This window comes from Pseudocercospora fijiensis (assembly GCF_000340215.1).
Source record: "Pseudocercospora fijiensis CIRAD86 unplaced genomic scaffold MYCFIscaffold_5, whole genome shotgun sequence".
Classification (NCBI taxonomy): Eukaryota; Fungi; Ascomycota; class Dothideomycetes; order Mycosphaerellales; family Mycosphaerellaceae; genus Pseudocercospora; species Pseudocercospora fijiensis.
Window position 1 is genome coordinate 1035558 of NW_006921536.1, and position 21787 is coordinate 1057344.

Below are 21787 nucleotides of genomic sequence, written 5' to 3' on the forward strand. Positions count from 1 at the left end.
CTGCACAGTGCTTTGCGTCAAGAGTGTGGACGATGATGGTAATAATAACGGCGTGCCCAGGCGACGCCGACGATCGTTTCGGCCCCGGCGTGGCGACATCGTGCCGGCGCTTCGACTTCACGCTGCTCTTCGAAGACGTCTTTTGCACATTACTGCCGTGCACCGTCTTCATTGTCGCTGCGACCCTCCGCATCGCCATCCTGCTTTTCCGCCACCCTGACAGCCGCCTGCATGGACTCGTGGGCCCACAACACCAATACCGGCTATTCCCCGCACTCGTGCCTGTCGTGTATCTCGCCACCTATGTAGCTCTCGACGGCGTGGCGTTTGCTGGTGCGCTCCAAGACGGCCGAGGAGGAGGAGGAGGAGGAGGTCGGAGAATACATGTCGCAGGAGCGGGCGTGGCGTTTGCGGCGGCGCTGGCAGTGCCTGTGCTCTGGCTGGTCGAGAAGTGGAAGCGCGGCCCTACACGGCCGTCGATGATCTTGGGCCTGTACCTGTGTATCCGCTTGCTGCTGCGCGCCGTCACTGTGCGCACCGCCTGGCTCGTGGCGGCGACCAGTGCATACACACACACAGCGACGGCGGCATTGGCCGTGCACGTGCTCGTGCTGCTAGGAGACGAGTGCAGTCCCCTCCTACTTCTGCGCCAAGCCGCTACGCCCCCCACGACGCGAGAGTCGCGCGCGGGCTTCCTCAGTCGCAGCGTGCTCGCGTGGCTGCTCGCTCTGTTGCGCGCTGGATTCGCCCGACACCGCCGTCTGAGCGTCGACGACCTGATCGCCGTCGCCAACGCCCCCTCCAGCTTCACCACTCTCGATGCCTTCCACCGCGGCCGTGGTGGCCTCCTCGAGCACTCGCTGACATGCACCGCCGTGCCGGGTCTGTTGTGCGTGGCGCCGCGACTCGGTGCCGGCGCCTTCGCCTTCACCCAGCCCTTCCTCACCACCGTCCTTGTCGACTACTTCTCGCGCGCCGACAAGCCGCTCCATCGTGGCTATGGGCTCACGGGCGCGTGTTTCCTGGTCTACACCGGCATCGCCATTGCCCACGCGTGGTATCGCACGCTCGCCTGCCGCTGGGCAACGGCCGGCCGCGCTTTGCACACCGACCTGATTGTGCAGAAATTGTCTCGGCTCGCGGTCGACCATGTCGCCGAAGCCCAGGCTCTTACCATGATGAGCTCCGATGTGCAGCGCATCGCCGTCGCCACCACCTTTGTCCACGAGCTGTGGGCCGCTCCCCTTGAGGCTGGCGCGGCAACATACCTGCTCTGGCGACAGCTAGGCCCGTCCTCGCTAGCCGCCTTGGCCATTGCTCTGGGTACATCGCCTTTTCCCTGATCTGCCTCTTCGCACATGCTAATGGATCGTAGTGTGCGCGGGGCTCTCGATGATTCTGGGGCGACGCATTGGCCCCGCGCAGCGTGCGTGGCTCGAGGCCTCCGAACGACGAATCTTGGCAACGCGGAAGTTCCTGACATCGCGCAAGGCTGTGAAGATGATGGGACTGGATGCCGCTGTGGCTGCGACCATCACCGACTCTCGCCAGCAGGAATTCGCCGCATCGAAGCCATTTCGTGCTCTGATGGTGGGAAGCGTGGTAGTGTGTAAGTGAGGTCGTCGATATGTGCGGCGTCAGCTGATTGCATACCCCAAAGCCTTCTCCACTCTGTCACTGGCACCCGTCGTCACATTCGGCGCTTACGTAGGCATCCACGGTGCCGCCTTTGATGCGGCCCAGCTATTCGGCTCGCTTGTTCTCATTAGCCTGCTTGCAAGTCCCCTGGTGCGAGTATTCCAGATCATTCCCCACTTCGCCGCAGCCTTGGCCTGCATTGCTCGACTCGAAACGTTTCTGCGCAGAGACGATGCGCATGCTGAACGTGCAACGATCGTTCATTCATCTCACCCTCGACTCCAACGTGGCATTCATCAAGTCGACCCGGAGAAGAGCTTGTGTCATTCTGCGCCTCATTCGCCAGGGAGTATCCTCATCGAAAATGTCCACATGAGCTGGGACTCGCATGTTCTCTTCGCCGGCATCAATCTCCGCATCCCAAATGGCCATCACTTAGCTATCACCGGCCCAGTCGGCTCGGGTAAGACCACTCTACTCCGCCTCATGCTGGGCGAGATTGCTCCCACCGATGGAATCATCATGGTCGACAGATCCGTCCCGGTTGGCTACTGTGCCCAGACACCGTGGCTCGAGAATCTGCCTGCCTACGACAACGTATTCCAGAATACTGCGCCAAACGATGCGTGGCGAGAAACGATCATCGATGCATGTGCAATCCGTCCGTTGCTCGACTCAAAGACTAGCAGTGCTGCTGGTGAGCCGATCGGTAGTCGAGGCTCCATGCTCAGCGGCGGCGAGAAACAGCGTCTGGTATGTGAACCACTCTGTATGGCTTGTCTCTGCTGCTTACCTCCTTTCGCCAGGCTCTTGCGCGAGCGGTGGCACTGCGGCCCTCGGTGTTGCTGCTCGACGATCCTTTGAGTGCTGTTGACCGCGGAACCTTGGTCCACATTACGAATCGGCTCTTTGGTCCTGGTGGCATCTTGCGTCAATCGCAAACGACTGTTGTTCAAATTGCAAACAATGGTTAGTCTCGCGCTCAACCTCTCTCGTTTGCTGCTATACAGGCGTCTCACTCACGGGGATTCTCCAGATTATATGGCCAGCTTCGCCGATGAGGTGCTCAGAATTGATGCCGATGGCTGCCTACGGTCTCACGATAACTACCCTCGGTCACAATGCAACAGCGGTGATAAAAAGCAATGGAAGATGGACAGCCAAAGCACTAATGTGGGGCAGACAGAGAAAGCTTTATTGCATCCTGCAGCCACTGCTCTTTCCAGCGCACGATTTACCCGCGTGCGTGACACGCAGGTGTATAGGTTGTACTTTACCTCGATAGGACCTGGGATCTTCACTGCCTTCATCATCTGCGGGATGATTTTCGCCCTCACCATGAAGTTTCCCAGTAAGTAATGTTTCTGAACTCACAAGATCCTATGGGTAACAGGCGTGGCAGATATCTGGGCGACGTGGTGGGCCGACTCTCTAACCAAACATTCTGCTAGCCGAAGTCTTGGAATCTGGATGGGCCTCTACGCTCTTTTTGGTTGCCTGCCTCTGGTCGTGCTGTCTGTATGGCTGAGGTGTGTTGTGCTGAGCAGCCTTAGCCGTCGATATCGTACTGACGATTCTGACAAGCCTTTTAATGCTAAACATGGTACCCAAGTCAGGTCTTGGATTCCATGCGCAGCTGCTGAGGACGGTGCTCGGCGCTACGCTCAGCTGCGTCAGCGGAAGTGACATTGGAGATCTGATGAATCGCTTCAACCAAGACATTGGACTCATCGACTCCCGGCTGCCTCTCAGCCTGCTTAACACAGTCTCGGGCATGTTCTTGTGTATCGCACAGCTCTTCATCGTAGCTATACCTGCGGTTTACATACTGGCCGCTCTGCCTATCTTGCTTGCGGTGCTTTCCATTTTGCAAATTGTATACCTACGAACATCGAAGCAGTTGCGACAGCTTGATCTGCAATCGAAAGCGGCCTTGCATGCCAAAATGGCTGAGCTTCACGAAGGTCTCGTCACCATCAGGGCGCACAAGTTGCAGCGAGCCAAGCACATCTCATTTTTGGACAAACTCGAGCGCTCTCAGCGGCCATTCTACATCATGTATGTCATTCAGGCCTGGCTTCAGCTTGTGTTGAATTGTATTGTGGCGGGTCTTTGCACCGCTGTGGTTGGCTTGTCGGTGGGCATGCGGAACTCGACATCTGCCAGTCGCGTTGGCCTATCCATGCTGAACCTCGTCACGCTGGGGCAATCACTTGAGGATCTCATAGAGCCATGGACACAAATGGAAACTTCCCTGGCCGCAATTGCACGAATCAAGTCTTTTGAGATGGATACGCCTCAAGAACACCGTGGTGTGAATGTATTGGATGTTCCAAGCGACTGGCCCACGGACGGATCGTTGGATCTTCAAGGCGTGTGGGTGACATATTCTCCTGAGGGCGAGAAGGCTGACTGGGCATTGCAAAATGTGACATTCCGCATTGCGGCCGGAGAAAAGGTGGCCATCTGCGGCAAAACGGGTTCCGGAAAATCAACGCTTCTACTGAGTATTCTTGCACTCCTCGAGCCATCACGAGGCGCTATTGTCCTCGACGACATGGACATTACTCGTGTGCCACAGAATATCCTACGGACCAGGATTGTCACTGTGCCACAAGAGCCATATTTGCACGGAGACAGTGTTCGCAATGCTATGGATGCTGGAAGTGATGAGGCACTTCGGGAGGTGCTTCAGGCATGCGGACTCCTTGATAAGATCGAAGCGGGCGGTGGGTTGGATTCTTCACTTTCTGCTTTGAGTTTGTCTGCCGGACAGACGCAGCTCTTTGTCTTGGCTCGAACCATAATTCATGCAGGGAAGGCTCAAGGCGGATTGATTTTGCTCGATGAGTCCACCAGCAGGTAAGTTTCCATGATTTGCACTCTAACCCTTCTTCTTTTTGCTGATCCGCAGCGTAGCATTGATCATGTGGCAGCACATGCCATGTTAAAGCTAGTCCGTGCCAGGCTACCTTCCAAGACTGTGCTTTCAATCCTACACGATCTCGAGGCTGCAATGGAGTTTGACCGGATCATAGTGCTCGACGAGGGAAGAGTGACTTGTGATGGAAATCCTGCCGATGTGCTGCAGGAGTCTGAGCTGTTCTCGTCGTTGCGAAAGGATCGAAACTACAGCACAAGACACGTGTAGTACAACTAATCAAGTCAATGCTTGAGGTCTGCACACATCTCTGCCCACCAGATATCCATCGCCTGAGCACGCATTATGCCGTCCTTGTTGAGATCGTCCATTGCCTTTCTCACCATGGACACCCCGGCCAAGATCTCCTCTTCCTGCCACTGCGCTAGCTTCTCCTTTCGCACCGCAGCTTCGAAATTAGCCGAGAGAACGTATTCTACTTCGAGATGTGCCTCCGGCATGTCCTCCGCTGGGCTGAGGTGACCTTCTCTGGCCACCACGAAACTTGCGTCCGATGCAGCTCTCCGGATGTCGTTGACCTCGGGCGCTGCACGTACGTTTGGCTCTCGCGGGTCAGCCACAAGACGAACACCTTTGCTCGCGTGGAGCCGTGCTTGTACCCTCGCTGCCAGGACGTGCGGCATTTGCTCGCGCTTCGAAGCCGCGAAATCATACTCGGCAACGTACACCCTCGAAATCCCAGCGCCGGCGAGCGCTTGAAATAACGACGCTACACTGGCAGCAGTGGGAAAATACCACAAGCTTAAACACAGCGTTGCAGCATCGAATCGCGGCGCCTTCTCGCCACGGCCCGCTAACATCGTTTCTGCATCTGTGCGCAAAAAGCTGATTTGCGGGCCAAACTCCGTGTGCAGGAGGATGAAGTTGCGTGTCTCTGCGACGGTATGCGGACTGCCGTATTCTGGTATTGCCGTGTCGATGCCGGTTATACGTGCTCGTGGACCCAGACGCAGAGCGAGCGTGATCGACGACTCGCCGTGCCCGCAGCCGATGTCGAGAATTGAGCTTTCTGCTTCAATGGCCCAGGCACTTACAATGTCCAGACGCAGCTGGAACCGCGGCCTGAATACGCGCTCACGATGTCGTTCGTGGATTAGGAAGTTTTTCAGCAGTTTGTCCACTTCTTCTTTGCTTCTGCGGTCTTCTTCTTGCTTGTTGTCATCATCTGGCGCCGCGTTGCACAATGCCATTTTCTTTTTCATCCATGAATGAGTCGAAGCCTGGCGGTCCCGAATCCGTGGACGCGTCAACATTGGAAACCCTCTGTTATGCTTCGGTTGCCATGGTAAGTCTCCCCAAGACGCTTGGCGTGAGAAGTAAGTTCGCCGCGCCTATTTTATCTACATGCTGGAAAGGCGGCGCCTCGACAGCTCCTGCAGCTCTGAAACGGCATCGAACCCGCCTCCCGATCGAATGTATTCGTCATCGACAAAATTGTCAACGGAGCAGTGGGCAGATGATAGACGGTTCTTCAGCTCTTCGTCGATCTCGTTATTAACAATCTATCGCTTTCTACGCTCAGCTGACCCGAACTAATGCTCCAGCTCATAATTCTCCTCTGGCTCCGCTCTGTTTCGCAAAGCCCATTGCTGAATCTGATGATAATTCCGGCATTTCCTCTGAAGGTTGAAATCCGGCTTCATGCCTGTCGGTCTGGAGGCATCTTTGATGAAAATCATGGGCGTCACGTCGGAAGTGCACATCAGTTGCTTGCGCAGAGTTTCGATGCAGTGGTCAATGTGTCCACGCACGATTTCCTCCGGAGCGCGAAACGCCGTCACGTCGCTGTAGTCGTAGCTGTCGCGATACGTGTATTGTCGGATCATGTTCTAAAGGAAGCATCAGTTTTCTTGCTGCTAGAGAAGGTGGTTCGAATAGAGCATACCAAACAGTGCAGCTCGTGGAAGACGTTCAGAATTGCGAGCACGCCGCCACCATACTGCGGTGCAGCATGGGTGTAAAGGTCGACGTTGGTTTTGTTTAGAGCAGATAGCTTGCTCTCGGGGAATTGTATCCTTGGAACTGAATGGTTGTTCGTCAATGATTGTTCCAAGCATCGACGGCATGGTGAATAGAAGGATCTTACGACGCCACAATTCCTTCCACGCCATCTCTATATCCGGCGTTGGCTGGCCTCGGTACGGAGAGGGCTGCATCAGATGATTCTCTTCTGTGAATGTGGTGTATTGCAGGACATTGGTGTCTATGTAAGGGGCTGCATGGCGATTGTCAGTCAGCATCAGGAGTCGCTGTCATTGACAGACGTTGTCCCGCAGAATACTCACAGTATGGCGAAAGCTGGGCACCACAAACGGCGTCGCTGTTGTTGGGCGTCGACGACAAGGCAATGTAGAGTACAAGGAAGGCAATTGCTGTTGATTGTATTGCCAAGAGCAGCACATGCACTGTAGAACTTGCCCAGTGTTGGTGTTGTCGCGCAGGCTTTCCGGACTCGCCTCCGTCGTCGTCGTTCGTGCCAAGCCGCTCGTACGAACTTCGTCTCCAGGTGCCAAACATTCCCGTGGTCAAAATTTCGAACTGCAACAGACACCGACACAGCAGCTTTGTCCGGCCCGGCCATGTCCCATTTGTCGGTGTCGAGCTCGACACTGGCGCGACACATGTGTCTGACGTCTGCGCCTACGCGCGCCTTGATCAACCATGGCGCCAAAATGAAGGCGCCAAAGCATTCGAGCTTCAGCCGCCACAGGCCCCTGATAGAGTATTGATGATGGTCCGCGCAACAAACATGCCTTTTGCTGCGATCAGAGGAATGGTTGGTCCGAGCAGCACAAGAAACTGGTGGCCTGGCCCTCGATACACTGCCATCAAGGAGTATGACGATGGCGACTCACGGAGGCCTGCAACCGCTTGGTGCCATGCGATCAACTCCGCTCTGCTTCTCGCTTCGGCCATGTTCATTGCAGCTTTTCTAGGCACAAGGACGGCGATGGTCATATCAAAGTCCACGTCCACATGTCCTCGCCACGACCCACTCAGCTCTCCAAGTCCAATGCTCAGCAAAGGAACCAGGATCCCATTTCTGGAGAACGGTACGTACGTCTACACCCAACATCAATCGAAACGTTCTGACCTCACTCTCCCCGTCTTGCAGTCCCTTCAAAACCCTCAAACTTCACTCCCCACGAAATCCTGGGTCTCCCCGCGACGGTGGAGTCGAATAAAGCCTGGCATGCACTGATCGGCCGTAAGTAGGAGGCATCTCGCTCGCCACGAGATATATCCCAGCTAACGACCTTCGAAGCATCGAAAGGCTACATCGAAATCGCTCATCCCGAACGCTACGGTTTGCCCGAGGGCATCACACATCCCTCCGACTCAAGCAAAAGCATATATGGGTTGGCGATGACCCATGAGCTACACTGTTTGGTATGTGCAAGCGTCGAGGGCTTTCTTCATAGAGCGGCAACTGATATCGCTCTTCTTTCCAGATCCGGATCCGCACCGCATTCTACGATCTCGTCGAAGGCCGGTTGACGCCCGAGGATTTCCACAGTCCGCCTCGGCGGGAGCTCACAAAACTTCTTGCTTTGGACCATGGCGCTTTCCATCTCAACCATTGCTTCGACTACTTACAGGAAGGCATTCGCTGTGCTGCGCACCTCGATGTTCAGTATCCGGTTATGCATGGTGGGGCGGGAATCTTGACGGGTGAACGAATGTGTAAAGATTGGGTATGTCCCGGTGTTATTCCCCCTCGGCTTGCGTTCGGCTCTTCAGATTGCGTACTGACTTGGATTAGGACGTTGTTCTTGGCATTTTGGAAGATAACTCGTTTGATGCTTCTAATATGACGCTGTAGATATGGTAGGTAGGCTGACAGTAACACAGAATGATGGTGTCGCTGAAACATGCTCTTGGTGTTGATCTTCGTTACTTCGTTTCAACATACGCCGTCTATGCAGCAATCGCCATCGCCATCGCCATCGCCACCGTCGCAAGATAGACCCGGACGTACGTCTTTTCGACTCTGATGGACCTCGGCCATAGCTATCTATACTGTCGCTATACCTTTTCCATCGTAATAGTCTGCAGGTGTATATTCTAAAGAGAGGACCTTATCCTAGTCGGTCGATAATTAAAGACAGGCAGCAGGTTGTACCTTATACCGCTGCTTTGAATCCGCAAAGCGATCCGCGTCTTATAGGTAATGTATCTCAAAAAGCTTGATAAACTTCAATAATAACGTTAGTCGATCGGTTTAGCACGAATATGTTGCTATATATCAACGCAGAGATTCCGGGCTTTGTATTTAAGATAACAGACAAAAAAAAAAGACGAACGAACGCTCTCTATCTAGCCTCCTTTCCCCAAATCATCCACCAGCTCGGGTCGTGATATTAGTTTGGCTAGCCTCCTCACATCTCTAAGCCTATACAAGAAAGCATAAGGAAAAATCCAATCCTGTACAGGTATTCTATTATTCATTCAAAGAAGCATCAATAAGTATAACAAAGCTCCTCACTCCCCGCATCAATTGCCCTCCAAACAGGCACATCCTCAAAGAACCCCCCAAACAAAAGCAAATCTTGTAAATTTGCATTGTAGTCGGTCGAATTAAACATATGCCGACCTTCATACGCACGCAACCGAACTCGCGGCTTCTGTTGCTGCCATCTCCACCAGATGTGATCGAGCTGGGCATGATGGAGGAAGAATAAAGGGTCTATTATATAGAGAACAAAGAATCCTCAAAATCAGTTTTTTTTTCTTTGCTCGCATCTCGAAAGTTTCTTGTTTTTTTTTGGGGTTTTGGTTTTGGTTTTGGTTTTGGATTCAGGACGGACCTCAACTCACCATTCGCGGCAGTCAAAGCCAAAAAATCCCCCCCAATACTCGGATGCAAAGTATTATGCAACCGGAACTCCAAATCCGCTTGGAAATCTCGATAGCTCTCCTGCCGCATCAGTCGTCCTATGGCTTCGGGACTATACCAATGGCCATCGATTTCCCCGTTGTCCGAGAAGCCGCGCGAGAGACAGTGGGTTATGTAGGTGTGATTGTACATGATGGGGCGGAGATGGGCGAAAGGACCATCCTCGACGCATGTGCCGTTGCCTACGGTGATTTCTCCACTGGCATTGCCGTTGCCGCCGAAACCGGTGGTGGGAGACCAGATGGAGGAGTTGGCGACGTTCATCCAGTCGAGGGTCCAGTCCCAGTATCTGTGTCATGTCAATCAATCAATCAGAGGGAATTTTTGTGGGTTCTGATAGGAGTGAGTGAGTACGAACGGAACATGACCTGCGTAACCACAGTGATGCCGCATCGTTTTCTCCCATTGGTTCAGTGTCCATCGATGCCAGGGGAGGAAAGATGCCGAGCGATGACCTGTCATCAGAAGAGGGACTTTCCATTAGAAAAAATTTCCTCAACATTTGCCGTCATCACAAAGAAATCCAACTCACACCACGACCCGATCGTCGCATGAAGGTAAGCGAAATCATCATTGACGCTCCCATTGCGTGTCCACTGCGAAGGCGTCTCGGCCAGACAATTGACCGAGCGGACGAAATCCTCTCTCTCCAACGTCGTCAGGGCGCGCCACTCTTGTCGTACAACTGGATTGACGCAAGAAGAAGCAGGAGTTGAAGACGGCGGTAAGCTCTGCGTCGGGAGACGGAGGGAGATTTCCCAGCCGATTGTAGCCCAGATCAAAAATCCCAGAACGAGTTTTAACAAAAGCCGGTGTGTTTCCAATATGGATCGGTTCGAAGGCGAAGAAGAAGCGTCCTCGCTATTCAGAAAAAAAAAAATCAAAATCAAAATCCGAAAACGTCTGCAGGGGACATCATGTCTCGCTCAACTTCCCAGAATGCCTTACCCAACTGCTTCTTCATCTTCATCTTCGAGAATCTTAGGATCGCCGCCACCACCACCATCACCACCACCAAGTGGAAGATATTGCCATCGCTTGATCCGCCGCCACTTTCGTGTCATCATCATGTTTCTTGTTTGTCCCGTCCCGTCCCTTTCGCAAAATTTCCATCATCACAAGTTCGATGCCGGCATAATCGAGTGATTGATCCCAATGGCGCCGCGCCGCGCCCGCCGAAAAAAAAGTCTTTCCAGACATGCATGCATGCATGACTTGTCGTGGCGAGGCGCGCCGCCATGGATCTTCGCGCCTAGGTGTATTATTATTCTACAGCGTAAGTGAGTTCGATGCGCCAAACTCGTTTCGCGCACTTTATTACCGGAAGTTCTTGAATCTTGTTTTCTTTTAGGCATATTGCGGGTTGTAAGGGGAAAGGAAAATAGGAAGAGTGATATTTTTTTCCAAGCGCCAATGGTAGAATGACTGTGATCTTGAAGCGCCAAAGGCAGATACATGTACGCTACTAGATGGAAAATTTAACGAAAAATTCGAGAAAAGAATCGAACCTGCTGGGCCGCTAGAATTCTCAACAAGCTGATCATGCCAGGTACGCGTGATGATATCTGTCACCTGTAAGCTTGTGGTGGGAGGGGGAGTGGAAACTATGCAGCAGTGATGGATTCTGAATCGAATTTGCCTATACATAAAAATCAACAGCAGAGTTATATATCGCCGCACCTGCTTGCCGATGTCAAGACCACTCCGACACGGTTGCAACCGTACCAGGGGCTGGTGGCACGGCCAGACTGCCATTATACCTCTCGGAAACCCAATCCCGCACCTTGCTCCAGTTCCGGCAGGTGTGCGGCTGATTCGAGTCGATGTAATTATCACCGAGACTGAGGTAGAATTTCGAAGGAATGGGGGTAAGATCTGCGTTGCACATGATGGTTTGTCGGAGATGGTCGAGACAGTGATCTAGAAGATGCCTATTATCAGCAATTCTGCCGCGAATTTGTTTGCCGGAAAGACGCTGCGCAACTCACCTCTGTGCAACGTTCCGTGTACCGGGCTGTCTTCATGATATTGTTCTGGATATAAGGACTTGCGGATGTGATCGAGGCAGTGGAGGGTATGCATGACTTCGAGAGCTGCGACGTAGCCTCCTTGTCTAGGACTCCAATATTGTTGATACTTGGAACCCCAAGCAGCCTGCGCTTCCTCTTGAGACAAAAGGAAGAATCGACCCCAGTGTAGAAGGGCCCACTCGTGATCGATGGAGCGGCGCGGCTCGCCAATGTATACAGGTCTCGAGATGCCATCATCAGGAACGTATTCGGTGCCATCATCCAAGAATTCTGGACTGCCGGTAAAAACCGTGTCATGGAGCTCGATCACCGATTTGGCTGGCTCTATCTAATTGATTCAGTCATCAAGGGATATGTCGGTAGGGAACGAAGTGCTTACCCAGTTCATATGCGAAGCCACGTGCGAATGAGCCGTGACGTGTGACTGTCCGCAGCGTCCACCAGAGGCGTAAAATTACGGCCAAGAGTATGGTCGTGGTGATGGTGAAGCATGCAATGAGCCGCCGCTCTCTCCTTCGAGAATGCCGTTGAAATGCCGGTCGAAGTTCTGCATACAAGTCGTTCTCCTGCTTCCAGTTCTCGCTTACGTCGCTGCTTGCATTTGAGGACATCCTGTCGGCTGTGATGGATGTGGCGAAGAATGAAAGACCAAGAAACGATCCAACTTCACAGAACTCGCCGAACTCAAGGCCCGACTTCAGATCATGGGCTGCAATCGAGAGCTCTGCCTAGCTGATTGACATTCAGACGGACGCCGTAAGCTTGCTGACCCCTGCCACTTTGATGCTGTATTGGCGCCCGCGCCCGCGCCAGCACACCGCGCCAGCGCCTCAAGCCACGCTTCCGTATTGGGTTCGTCCCAATAATATTGTGATGCCTCGTGCCATCCCAATGTGGAGGGCAGATGAACCGCCTCCAAAAAGCAGAAAACACGACCATGAAGCTCACAATTTGCCTGCTTGCGATTGGTGCAATTGCTGCGGTAGCACTGCCAGTGCTAGTACGCCGTGCAATCGACAAGGTACCGGCGGAGACACCATCCGGCGTAATGGATGTTTTCTGACTCATCTCTAACAGCATCTAATCGATGACGCTTTGCATCGCAGTGCTGTGAGTAAAATCAGCGGTTGTCGCTGCTTCGAATTAGACGAGAGGCTGACCAAAGATCCAGTGTAGGTCGAAGTGACGTGACCTCGTGCTCGGAGGCACGGGCGAAATAGTCATCTGCTAACGCCTTCGCAGAGTCCGTAACCTCCACAGCGTACCATCAAGCTAGCATGGCTACTAATCTCTCGGTTGCAGCGCGCTGGAGGACTTTCATGAATTCGACGAGTGATAGTGGACGAGGCGATGCGATCGCCCGAATGAGATCCGCAGTCTTTCGCCCTGCTTCGTGGGAGCAAGCGTTCATTATGGGCAGCTTGGGGGAAGATACGTGAAAGGGGGGTTAGCGTAGGCGTGTGAAGATGGAAAAGGATGCTGGGGATTTACATCGTCAACGAAATTGAGGTACTGATCGTGGTGGGGCTGCTTCCTTCAGCAAAGAACCACAGGCAAAGGAGGGCTGTTGATTATTATGATGGAAGATGTGCCGAGGAGAACGGCATCTGCTCTCTGAATTGCATCGAATGGTTGCTTTCTGATGTTCCCACGCAGTAGCCTTCGCCATATACAGCCTCCGCGGTGTCCATCCATATGGAGCCGGGGTGAAAGATATTCTCCAACGTGAAGAAGCGTCGGCAGTCTGCAGCTTCATATCTGAAATGCCGTGGTGTCTCATGATCGTCGTCGTCGTAGGAACTGCGAAAATTGATGCCGCTCTTGCCGTGCATGTCAAATCGCAATGGAAAGTTGGCAGGTAGAGGGGGCATCAAGTTCTGGAGCTTCGCAAGCAGATACTCATCTTCGGCTTTGTGGTGAGTCTTGGCTGCGTTACTGACCATCTCAAGTGCCATAGCGATGTATTGGCCGATTGTGGAAACAGACCAGTACTGCGCGCCCTTGTTGCCTCCGACGGCTTGTGCAGATCCGTAACGAGGACGGCCGCCAAAGGTGACGGTACGTACGCCATAGATTTGCATTTGTTGGGCAAAAAGTGCACAAGTCGAGGAGCAGCGTCCGTTTGTGAGCTGTGCATGGACTCTTAGTGAGTGACGTTCACAGTTCTCGTGGCGTTGACTCACCATGACCATGTCTCGGGCTTGGAAGAGAGCGGGACTTTTCCATCCACTGATTGCAGATCGCAGAGTAGACGTGGCGTTCACGTCAAATGGAGCATATAAATGCGACATGCTCGTGCCTTGATACTCATGAGGGCCATACAGCTCATTCCATGACTGGAAGACATGTTTTTTAGTGGTTGGATCAACAGCATCGTGCGGAAGGAGAGTGAGGTCGATCGGCGCTTTTCCGGAGGCGAAATTCGTGGAAAATATCTGGCCCATAATGTCTACCAAGTCGTGAGCGCGAAAGCGTGTTGCTAAGTACACGTCCTGATCAGGGAAGAGTAGACGGAATAGGTTCAATCCCACATCGACCTCGCCGCCGTTGTTGTCTGAGAGGTCGATGATCAACTTCGTCTTTCCGTGTGTTAGCGCGTTTTGCAGCATCTGCTCTATTGCCGCGACGTAGTTGCTATCACCACGATCCACCCTGAAAGATGGCACTTGAAGTACAGCAACGTCGGGAAAGCGGGCACTCGGCAAGTAATATAGCTTGACGGGAGTATCACTGTGCTCCATGTCAGGCTCGGGGTATGTTTTGGCGGCGCTCGCGGCGTCGTTCACGGCGTCGTTGGCAGTTCTCTCCATTCCAAGGGGGGAAGCGGCATTCGGCAGACAGGCCGCCGTGAACAAGTCCGACGCATGCTCGTAGATCATGGGACCGTTCGCAGCGGGCCACTCGGCATAAGTATCGACCGTGGTATAGGAACCGTTTGCGAATTTGAGGCGATAGCTCGCTGCTCCAGGCCAGAGGCCCTTGTAGCGTGTCCAAGCGCCACCCGAGTAAGCTCCTGACAGACGGGCAGCTGGTGAAGGAAAGAGATGATTGTAGCGAGCATCAGGATCGTGGGCGTCAAGCCACATGGCGACGTCTGACTCTAGATAGTAGGTGGCATCGATGCCATTGATCTCCACCACTGGCGACACGTGATGCAGATGATGTGCTTGGCGCCGCTGTGCATCGTCAAATGTGTATATGGAGGGAAGGCGGAGGCCATCGTGTGAGACGGACAGCAGAGGCAGGTGCCGCGCGAAGAGGAACAAATGCTGCGAGCACAACTCGATTTGCAGATGGCCGTCGTGGGCCAGGGAGAGCAAGCGGTTCAAGTCGCTGTCGAAGTCGAAGTGGCTCTCATAGTGGCCGCTTGCTGCACGACTTCGAATCTGGGCGAGACCGGCGAGCAAGTCGATTGACGGCGACAGGTACGTCGGAGGCGGGTCTTGGCAGCGGTGTTAGCGGCGGTGGCGGTGGACCTCATCGAGACGTACTGGGCAAGACGGCAAGCGTCGAGTGGAAGAGCAGATAGGGGCGGTAGGCGTCAATGAACGCCGTGGCCAGACTGGAGTTGAAGGGCATGCCGCGCAGGCAATCCAAAGCCAACTGGCCCGGGATGCTTGGCATGTCCGCCAAGCCGGTGGAACTGTTTGTGTGCCAGATTCGGTACCGCTCGGCGATCTTGGCACACGGCCGGTCGGTGTCGGTGTCGGTGTCGCGGGCGGTGGCCAGACAACGACAACAAGTTGCTGCCACCACTGCCACCACTGCCACCAGCACGCACTGCCAGCGTGAACGCATCATCGCCATTACCATCGCCATCACCATCACCGTCGTCGCCGTGTGTAGTACATATCAGCATCGTCTCCACACCGACCTGCTTGCTTTGCAGATTGCAACATCATGGTCGATCGAACGCCTGCGCCTGCGCCTGCGCCTGCGCCTGCGCCTCTGCACGCCGACACTACGCGCCTACGGTTCGCGCCTTTCGATGCAATCGCGAGGCGCGACGGGATACAGTAGTTGTGATGCTGGCCTGGCTGATAGTATACACGCGTACATGGAGATATGCGCACATCCATCGCGTGCTCTGCAGCCACCCACCCCGTATTCTATGGACCCCACTCGATCAATTGATCCTACTTGCGACAAATGGGAGCGCAAACGCCTCCTCGAAGCCAGCATTCCAAACGAGAAGCAGAAAGAGAAGAGGTGGTGTAGCGCTGTGCTGACTATTGCCCTGCTCCTCCTCGCCACCCTGCTCTCCACCACGCTCGCTGCTGTGCTGGCCTGGAAGCTGCACTACACGCGCCATCCGCATACCGTTGCATGGTTCCCTCCAGACGTGCCTCGCGAACAAACCTTCAAGTTTCAGCCCATCTTTGGGGCTAATCTTAGCGATGAAGCCGAGCGGGCCTGGACAAAACTGATCCCCAGTGCGTACATCTATCCATTCATATCACCACCCAAGCAACCACACTGACACTGCCATTTTGCAAAGAGGGCAAGGGATTCGTCCACATCAACAACGAGAGCCCCTTGGACCCTGCCCCGGGCCTCGACCTGTCGCTGCCGCATCAGCGTGCCATGGTGGCTGTCTTCCATCAACTGCATTGTCTCGTACGCACATCCAGCTTCTTGATCCTCCCTGATCTACTGATTGATGACTGACCATCTTCCACGCATGCAGTACATGACCCGGAGCGCCTACTTCTCCGCCCGCGCGGGCAATTTCGACGATGTCCATGAAGAGCATTTGTCGCATTGCTGGGATTATTTGCGACAAACGCTCATGTGTGCTGGTGACACGACCCTGGAGTGGGTGGGAGCTCCACCACATGATCTCGGAAGCTCGGGTTGGGGCTATCGTCATCAGTGTAGAGATTATGCCGCCATCTATACGTGGGCGGAAAAGCACCGTCTGACCAATACAAAGAAGATCCATACCTGACCTACAAGACGCCTAGTAGTAGAGGCAAATCGATATTTTCTGCAAGGCGGAGAAAGAGCTCTGCCACTGATTTCGTTCTAGATGAGTTCGAGCTTAGCGTTTCGATAGACAGTCGCGAAACATTTGCCTACGCTTCAAGTCTCGAAGCGCACCGCATCTTTCGAGCCTGTTCTCGCACTGCTCGTATATATATACCTCTATCGAAGACTTTGAATCTTTGCCGTTAGTTACTCCGTAAATCGCTTATATATGTTTTAAGTCTATTAAATCTCGCTATTAGTTCTAAATCCTAACGCCGTTATCTAAACCGTAATTCCAAAAGTTCTAAGAAGTTACTTATCCTATCCTCCTATCTACGATTAAAAAGTTAGTACTACTTATCCTTATTCTACTCCTTAAAACCTAAACTTACTACTAGTCTAAACCTGCCCTATCCTCCCTAGTTCCTAGTACGCTAGTACTCCCGCTACTACTAGTAAACTCCCGAAAACCTCTACTATTCCTATAGCCGCTAGCCGCTCCCTATTCTATAAAAGCTATTAACTAAATTATATATTCTATATAGTTATACGAATTAAAATTTTAATTGAAAAATCTACTAAAGTAGCTAAAAAGTAGAATAAAAAAAGCTAGATAGATTAGGTATACCGAAATTAAAGTAAGGAATTAGAGTATTAAGGTTATTAGGATCGTACTAGGATTAGTTACTAGTTCTAAAATAAAAGAAAGGATAGATTAGAGTTAGATAGAGGGATTATAAATATACTATTTTTTTATTTATGTTTAAAGGGCTAGTAGTATAGGACTCGATTAGAGATATTTTAACTTAAAGTTAACTTATATTAGAGAAGTAGTTAGTTATATAAATTAGATCTATCTTTATCGATTACCGGGAGAGCAGATAAAGTAGAGAATTACATACGAATTCTATTTAGAAGCCTTAGACTAGAGAGCTACTATAATAATATACTAGCGATAACTAGCTATAGTCGTTTCTATCTTAGGTTAGTATCTCTATTCTATCTCTATTTAGACCCTTATAGCTAGCGGAATAACGTTATAGTTTGTTTATAAACCCCTTATAGGATAAGGGCCTTACAGGATAAGGGAACTCTAGGTCGCTAGTATATATTAGGTTTATTAGATATCGATTTTAATTTTATAGGATAATACTAATTTTTCAATAATCTAAGTTTATAAGCTATAAGAAGTTGTTTGTTCTGTCCTTTTGTTTGCGATTTAGAAGTTAGTAACTATTCTCGTCTCGCTTCTTTGAAACCTTAAAGAAGCGCGATTTAGCGAGCGGAGCTAGGACGTTATAAGCAAGACAGCTTCCTTCTGCCTTTACCTTGCACTGCCTAAATGTCAAGCTGTGGATGTCGATTACACTGGTTCATCGCATTACAGTACAAGACATTCGACTCCTCACACAATGATAGTCGAGGCCCGGAAATATGATTCCGACCGAAGCAGAAAACGCGTCGCGTCGACGCGTCCCAATCCTGGGCGGAAGAGACTCTAGATGGCACCTCCTCTGCGAAACGCGCAAAGCAGAAGCCAGTCGATGGACGTCTAGACTTGTGGCTGTAAGGTGTCTGAGCTTGTCCCAGTGCAGTGCTTCTAATTGTGTACTATAGTGGCCAGTACGCTGACACCCAAACCTTCCTCGTCGGTGCGGAAGCGACACCATTACTGCTGCACTATCTAGTGTTGCAGAGACGCTGGCCCAAGTTTCTCCAAACAAATGGCTTTCGATACTCGGCTGATGGCCGCCGATCGTACGATCTGACCAAGCAGGATCACAAGACCTTCGAAGTGCTAGCGACTTGGATTTACACCGGACGGATACCAGCATCACCAAATGCCGAAGCAGACATTGCTAGCCAGCGTTTGGTGAAGGGAGTCAGGCTGAGCTCGGAGAATCCATGGCATGATAAAGAGAATATATACCCGAATTGGAGGGACGAAGACTTGGTAGACCTGTGGTTGCTTGCATGCGAGCTTGACATTCCTGAGCTCGCGGATGCAGCGATTTCAAGTCTCTTCGAGCAGAACGTGTGGTTCCAGCATACCACCTCCCTCGAAGCTGTCAATAAAGCTTTCGCGAACGTGCAGAACGTGACCAAGCCGACGTTGCTGCAGAAGTATCTTATCGACGAAGCAGTCTACTATCTTGGCGATAAGCATGTTCCACGGAAGACGGACCAGTACCCTTCTTCCTACATATCTCGTGTGTTCGAGAAGATTATGCGCATGAAGCAAAATCCGTATCACGACAGGCCTGATGATAGCGATGGTGACAGGGAATCCGATGCCAATGACAGCATTGAACTCTGTAACTACCACTTTCACTGGACGGAGGGCGAGGACGAGGCTGCAATGCTCATGGTGAGGCAATGTAATGTGTCAAGGTCCGGCTCACAGGGCGAGGAAGGCGTTCCCGAGCTGCCTCCTATCCACGACAGGTAGGTCACCACGCTTGCTATGGTGACTTCGTCTAATCCTGTGTAGTGACCGCTTGCAAGATGCCATGACCATTTTCGTCGGTCCTGATGCGGTACCTTTTATGTTGCATAAAGACCTCATATTTGAGATTGAATTTGCAGGAGGCTTCCGCGCACCAGCGGCGACAGAACTCGAAATGCCGAAAGAACACCCTGCGATCTTTTGCATGTTCGTCGAGTGGTTGTACAGAGGCAAACTACGTCCTGTTCCTGCAGCGGCTCGACGAGCTATCACCAAGATGAAAGACGCAGACGACAAGTCCACCGAGGACGACTCTGATAGCATTATCTGGACTTCACCATCTCATATCACCGAAATACGTAGGCCTGAAAGTGACGCAGAGAAAAAGGGCCGACAAGATCTGCACTCGATGTTTGCTGTCCAGTGGGATCTCATTGAGCTCTACCTTTTCGCCAACCGTCGGAGCATTCCAGCCCTCAAAAATGCGATCATTGATCGCCTAGTGCAACTTCGCAACGACAACTGGCGCCCCATCACCGGATATCCCCACCTAATGAGAAGAATCCGCGCCAGCCTTCCCCGGAATTCGAAGCTCTGCTTGTATCTGGTTCAAGAAGCAGCGCACTTTTGGGATTCTGGCCTATTTCTAAAACATCGAGTTGACCTCCACATTTTCCCGAAATTACTGCTAGAGGAGATCACCAGAGCTATCTACGAATCTCGCCTGGGGACTGAAGATCATGGTCCTTCATGGGCTGCCGATGTTTGTTATTTCCACGAACATGATAGACCTGCACAGCGGCATCAATGTGTGCGTGACCATAGTACATGGCAGGCTGAATTGAAGCGCCGAGGTGAATACGAGAAGCCGGATCATGAGGTGCCGGATATGAGCTGGCTGATGAAGATCATTGAGATTCGTGGAAGTCAACGATGTGCCTGAGATGTTCGATTCTACGTAATGCGAAGGGCGCGTGGTAGTTTCTACTCAAATGCCTCAGTCCGCACTCTCGACTTCTGACATCAGCTCCAAGTATCAAGACAAATGCAAAACATTTGCCTACGCTTCAAGTCTCGAAGCCTACTACATCTTTCGAGCCTGTTCTCGGATCGCTCGTATTCATACACATACCTTCACCGAAGACTTCGAATCTTTGCCGTCACCACCGTGAGTCGCTGATGCATGGTAAGCCTAATGAATCTCGCCATCAATTCTAAATACCAACGCCGTTTTCTACGCTATGAGTCCAAAATTTCAAGTTCCAAGAAGTGATTCATCCCACCCTCCTACCTACAATTCCGAAGTTAGTCAGTACTCATCCTCGCCTCCCTTCTTCAAAACCTCAACTCACCACCAGGCCAAACCCACCCCATCCTCCCCAATCCCCAACACGCTAACACTCCCGCCACCAGACACCCTACAATCTCAACCCCCGCAACCGCTCCCCAACCCACGAAAGCTATCAACCAAACCACACACCCGGCATAATCATGCGAACTTGAATGTCGGTGGAAAATTCTGCTGAGGTGGCTGAAGAGTGGGATGAAGAGGGCCAGGTAGATTGAGTGGACTAAAACTGAGGTGAGGAATTGGAGAGTTGAGGTTGTTGGGGCGGTGCTGGGATCGGTTCGTGGTTCTCGGATGAAGGAGAGGGCGGATTGCAGTTGGGTGAGGGGGTTTTGGAGGGACATTTCTTTTTTTTTCTTCGTTTGGAGGGCTGGTGGTGCGGGACTCGATCAATTGGAGATGTTTTTAGTTGACTTGTATCGGAGGAGAGGTTGGTTGTGTAATAAGGTAGGTCTTGTCCTTAATCGTGAAAATTACCCTAACAGAGAGACCTTTACTTGTTGTAGTTCAGTCAGGTGATATGCTAGTTAGCTGATACGATTAGCTGACCTGTGCTAAGAGGAAGGTCGTATAATAGGTATATTAACTGCAGTTTCTATAGCAGGCTCCTAATTCTTCTTTATATAGTTATATAGTTGTTAATCCGATAATTAGTTATATCTATAGTACGATTTACAACAGGTTATAAGCCCGGCGTATACGCTCACCTATCTAGTTTAACTATAAAGAACTGTTTCTAGAGTCTACTAAACAGAGCTAGCTATCTAGACCTATTAGGTACCTAGTTAAGAGCTCTAGTTCGGACTAAAACCTAGCAAGTGTCCCTTATAAGCCCTGCCTAGCACTATACTAAAAGGCAGCTAGGAACGATAGATACTAATTAGACAAAGATAGTAAAGGAGAATTAGGTTCTTAGGAAGGGGATTAGCTTCTAGGACTAGAAGCTTGTGTTCTAGGCGGCCCTTCTAGAAAAGGACCTAGTTAGTATAGTATTCTATAGACTTAACTAGGCTAATAAAATAAAACTATCTTTAAAAAGCATGTTTATAGGGGACTTAGCCGATTAGTAGTATAGAGATATGTTTAGGGACTAGAAAAAGAAAGATATCTAAGCCCTAGGCATACTTATTACTAGACTCGACCCTGCCCTTAGACTAGACTTTAGTAATATACCTAAGTTAGCTAAGGATATATACGACTACATTAAGGCTCTATATAAGCCTATTATAACCGTAGACATATTTGATACTATTAAACTTATTAGGCATATTAGGATGCCTCTTACTAACCTAAACACCTAGCAGTACTGCGAATCTTTTTAGCAATAGTTCAATAGATTCTAAATATTAATAGAACAATTTGCTAATTTAGTTATAATAATAGAAGTGCCTATAAAGTTATTAGACATTAAAATGCCTAATATACTTGTTAGGATGCTGTTTATTTAGGGCCTTTCTAGTTACGAATAGCTTAGATCCTAGAAGCATAACAACAAGCCTAAAGCTAAGGACTCCTCCCT

At 51.4% G+C, this 21787-nt stretch overlaps 10 protein-coding genes across 10 annotated transcripts; 5 read left to right on the forward strand and 5 right to left on the reverse strand.

Moving 5' to 3' along the window:
- Positions 1-35: 35 nt before the first annotated feature.
- MYCFIDRAFT_203802 (putative ABC transporter) lies at positions 36-5433 on the forward strand (the record flags this gene model as incomplete). The annotated part of the gene is made up of 9 exons (XM_007929157.1): positions 36-333; positions 394-1323; positions 1376-1609; positions 1661-2391; positions 2445-2607; positions 2675-2989; positions 3041-3167; positions 3223-4500; positions 4558-5433. 9 exons carry the CDS (start codon positions 36-38, stop codon positions 4787-4789), a joined length of 4308 nt encoding a protein of 1435 aa, XP_007927348.1. The 3' UTR covers positions 4790-5433.
- MYCFIDRAFT_57166 (uncharacterized protein) lies at positions 4727-7070 on the reverse strand. The gene is made up of 4 exons (XM_007928882.1): positions 6865-7070; positions 6666-6794; positions 6465-6601; positions 4727-6408 (listed from the first exon to the last, which is right to left on the reverse strand). The coding sequence occupies exon 4, from the start codon at positions 5830-5832 to the stop codon at positions 4804-4806; it is 1029 nt and encodes a 342-aa protein (XP_007927073.1). The 5' UTR covers positions 5833-6408; positions 6465-6601; positions 6666-6794; positions 6865-7070; the 3' UTR covers positions 4727-4803.
- On the reverse strand, positions 5494-7096 carry MYCFIDRAFT_215482 (uncharacterized protein; the record flags this gene model as incomplete). Its single annotated transcript, XM_007929158.1, has 4 exons — positions 5494-6408; positions 6465-6601; positions 6666-6794; positions 6865-7096. The coding sequence occupies 4 exons, from the start codon at positions 7094-7096 to the stop codon at positions 6112-6114; spliced, it is 795 nt and encodes a 264-aa protein (XP_007927349.1). The 3' UTR covers positions 5494-6111.
- Positions 7097-7313: 217 nt separating this feature from the next.
- Positions 7314-8447, forward strand: MYCFIDRAFT_215483 (uncharacterized protein). The gene is made up of 5 exons (XM_007929159.1): positions 7314-7632; positions 7695-7787; positions 7845-7969; positions 8032-8274; positions 8343-8447. Exons 1-5 carry the CDS (start codon positions 7329-7331, stop codon positions 8400-8402), a joined length of 825 nt encoding a protein of 274 aa, XP_007927350.1. The 5' UTR covers positions 7314-7328; the 3' UTR covers positions 8403-8447.
- Positions 8448-9039: 592 nt separating this feature from the next.
- On the reverse strand, positions 9040-10177 carry MYCFIDRAFT_137987 (uncharacterized protein; the record flags this gene model as incomplete). Its single annotated transcript, XM_007929160.1, has 4 exons — positions 9040-9266; positions 9398-9765; positions 9835-9931; positions 10009-10177. Coding segments are annotated over 4 exons (861 nt in total), but the record flags the coding sequence as incomplete, so codon positions are not given.
- Positions 10178-11169: 992 nt separating this feature from the next.
- On the reverse strand, positions 11170-11558 carry MYCFIDRAFT_138519 (uncharacterized protein; the record flags this gene model as incomplete). Its single annotated transcript, XM_007929161.1, has 2 exons — positions 11170-11396; positions 11465-11558. The coding sequence occupies 2 exons, from the start codon at positions 11556-11558 to the stop codon at positions 11170-11172; spliced, it is 321 nt and encodes a 106-aa protein (XP_007927352.1).
- A 1522-nt stretch (positions 11559-13080) lies between these two features.
- MYCFIDRAFT_188727 (uncharacterized protein) lies at positions 13081-14592 on the reverse strand (the record flags this gene model as incomplete). Its single annotated transcript, XM_007929162.1, has 2 exons — positions 13081-13635; positions 13690-14592. 2 exons carry the CDS (start codon positions 14590-14592, stop codon positions 13081-13083), a joined length of 1458 nt encoding a protein of 485 aa, XP_007927353.1.
- A 1025-nt stretch (positions 14593-15617) lies between these two features.
- On the forward strand, positions 15618-16609 carry MYCFIDRAFT_50335 (uncharacterized protein; the record flags this gene model as incomplete). The annotated part of the gene is made up of 3 exons (XM_007928853.1): positions 15618-15939; positions 16005-16123; positions 16194-16609. The coding sequence occupies 3 exons, from the start codon at positions 15618-15620 to the stop codon at positions 16452-16454; spliced, it is 702 nt and encodes a 233-aa protein (XP_007927044.1). The 3' UTR covers positions 16455-16609.
- Positions 16610-18091: 1482 nt separating this feature from the next.
- MYCFIDRAFT_215487 (uncharacterized protein) lies at positions 18092-18660 on the forward strand (the record flags this gene model as incomplete). The annotated part of the gene is made up of 1 exon (XM_007929163.1): positions 18092-18660. A coding segment is annotated over one exon (568 nt), but the record flags the coding sequence as incomplete, so codon positions are not given.
- A 542-nt stretch (positions 18661-19202) lies between these two features.
- Positions 19203-19985, forward strand: MYCFIDRAFT_211460 (uncharacterized protein). Its single transcript, XM_007929164.1, has one exon. The coding sequence runs from the start codon at positions 19330-19332 to the stop codon at positions 19861-19863; it is 534 nt and encodes a 177-aa protein (XP_007927355.1). The 5' UTR covers positions 19203-19329; the 3' UTR covers positions 19864-19985.
- Positions 19986-21787: the final 1802 nt, after the last annotated feature.

Excerpts from the sequence above, each read along its gene's own strand:
- MYCFIDRAFT_215483 (XM_007929159.1), top strand. The coding sequence starts at position 7,329 with ATGCCTTTTGCTGCGATCAGAGGAATGGTTGGTCCGAGCAGCACAAGA. Across the intron at positions 7,788-7,844 it reads CTGGCATGCACTGATCGGCC|CATCGAAAGGCTACATCGAA; the intron begins GTAAGTAGGAGG and ends CGACCTTCGAAG. Across the intron at positions 8,275-8,342 it reads AACGAATGTGTAAAGATTGG|GACGTTGTTCTTGGCATTTT; the intron begins GTATGTCCCGGT and ends GACTTGGATTAG.
- MYCFIDRAFT_211460 (XM_007929164.1), top strand. The coding sequence starts at position 19,330 with ATGTTTGCTGTCCAGTGGGATCTCATTGAGCTCTACCTTTTCGCCAAC.
- MYCFIDRAFT_57166 (XM_007928882.1), bottom strand. The coding sequence starts at position 5,832 with ATGTTGACGCGTCCACGGATTCGGGACCGCCAGGCTTCGACTCATTCA.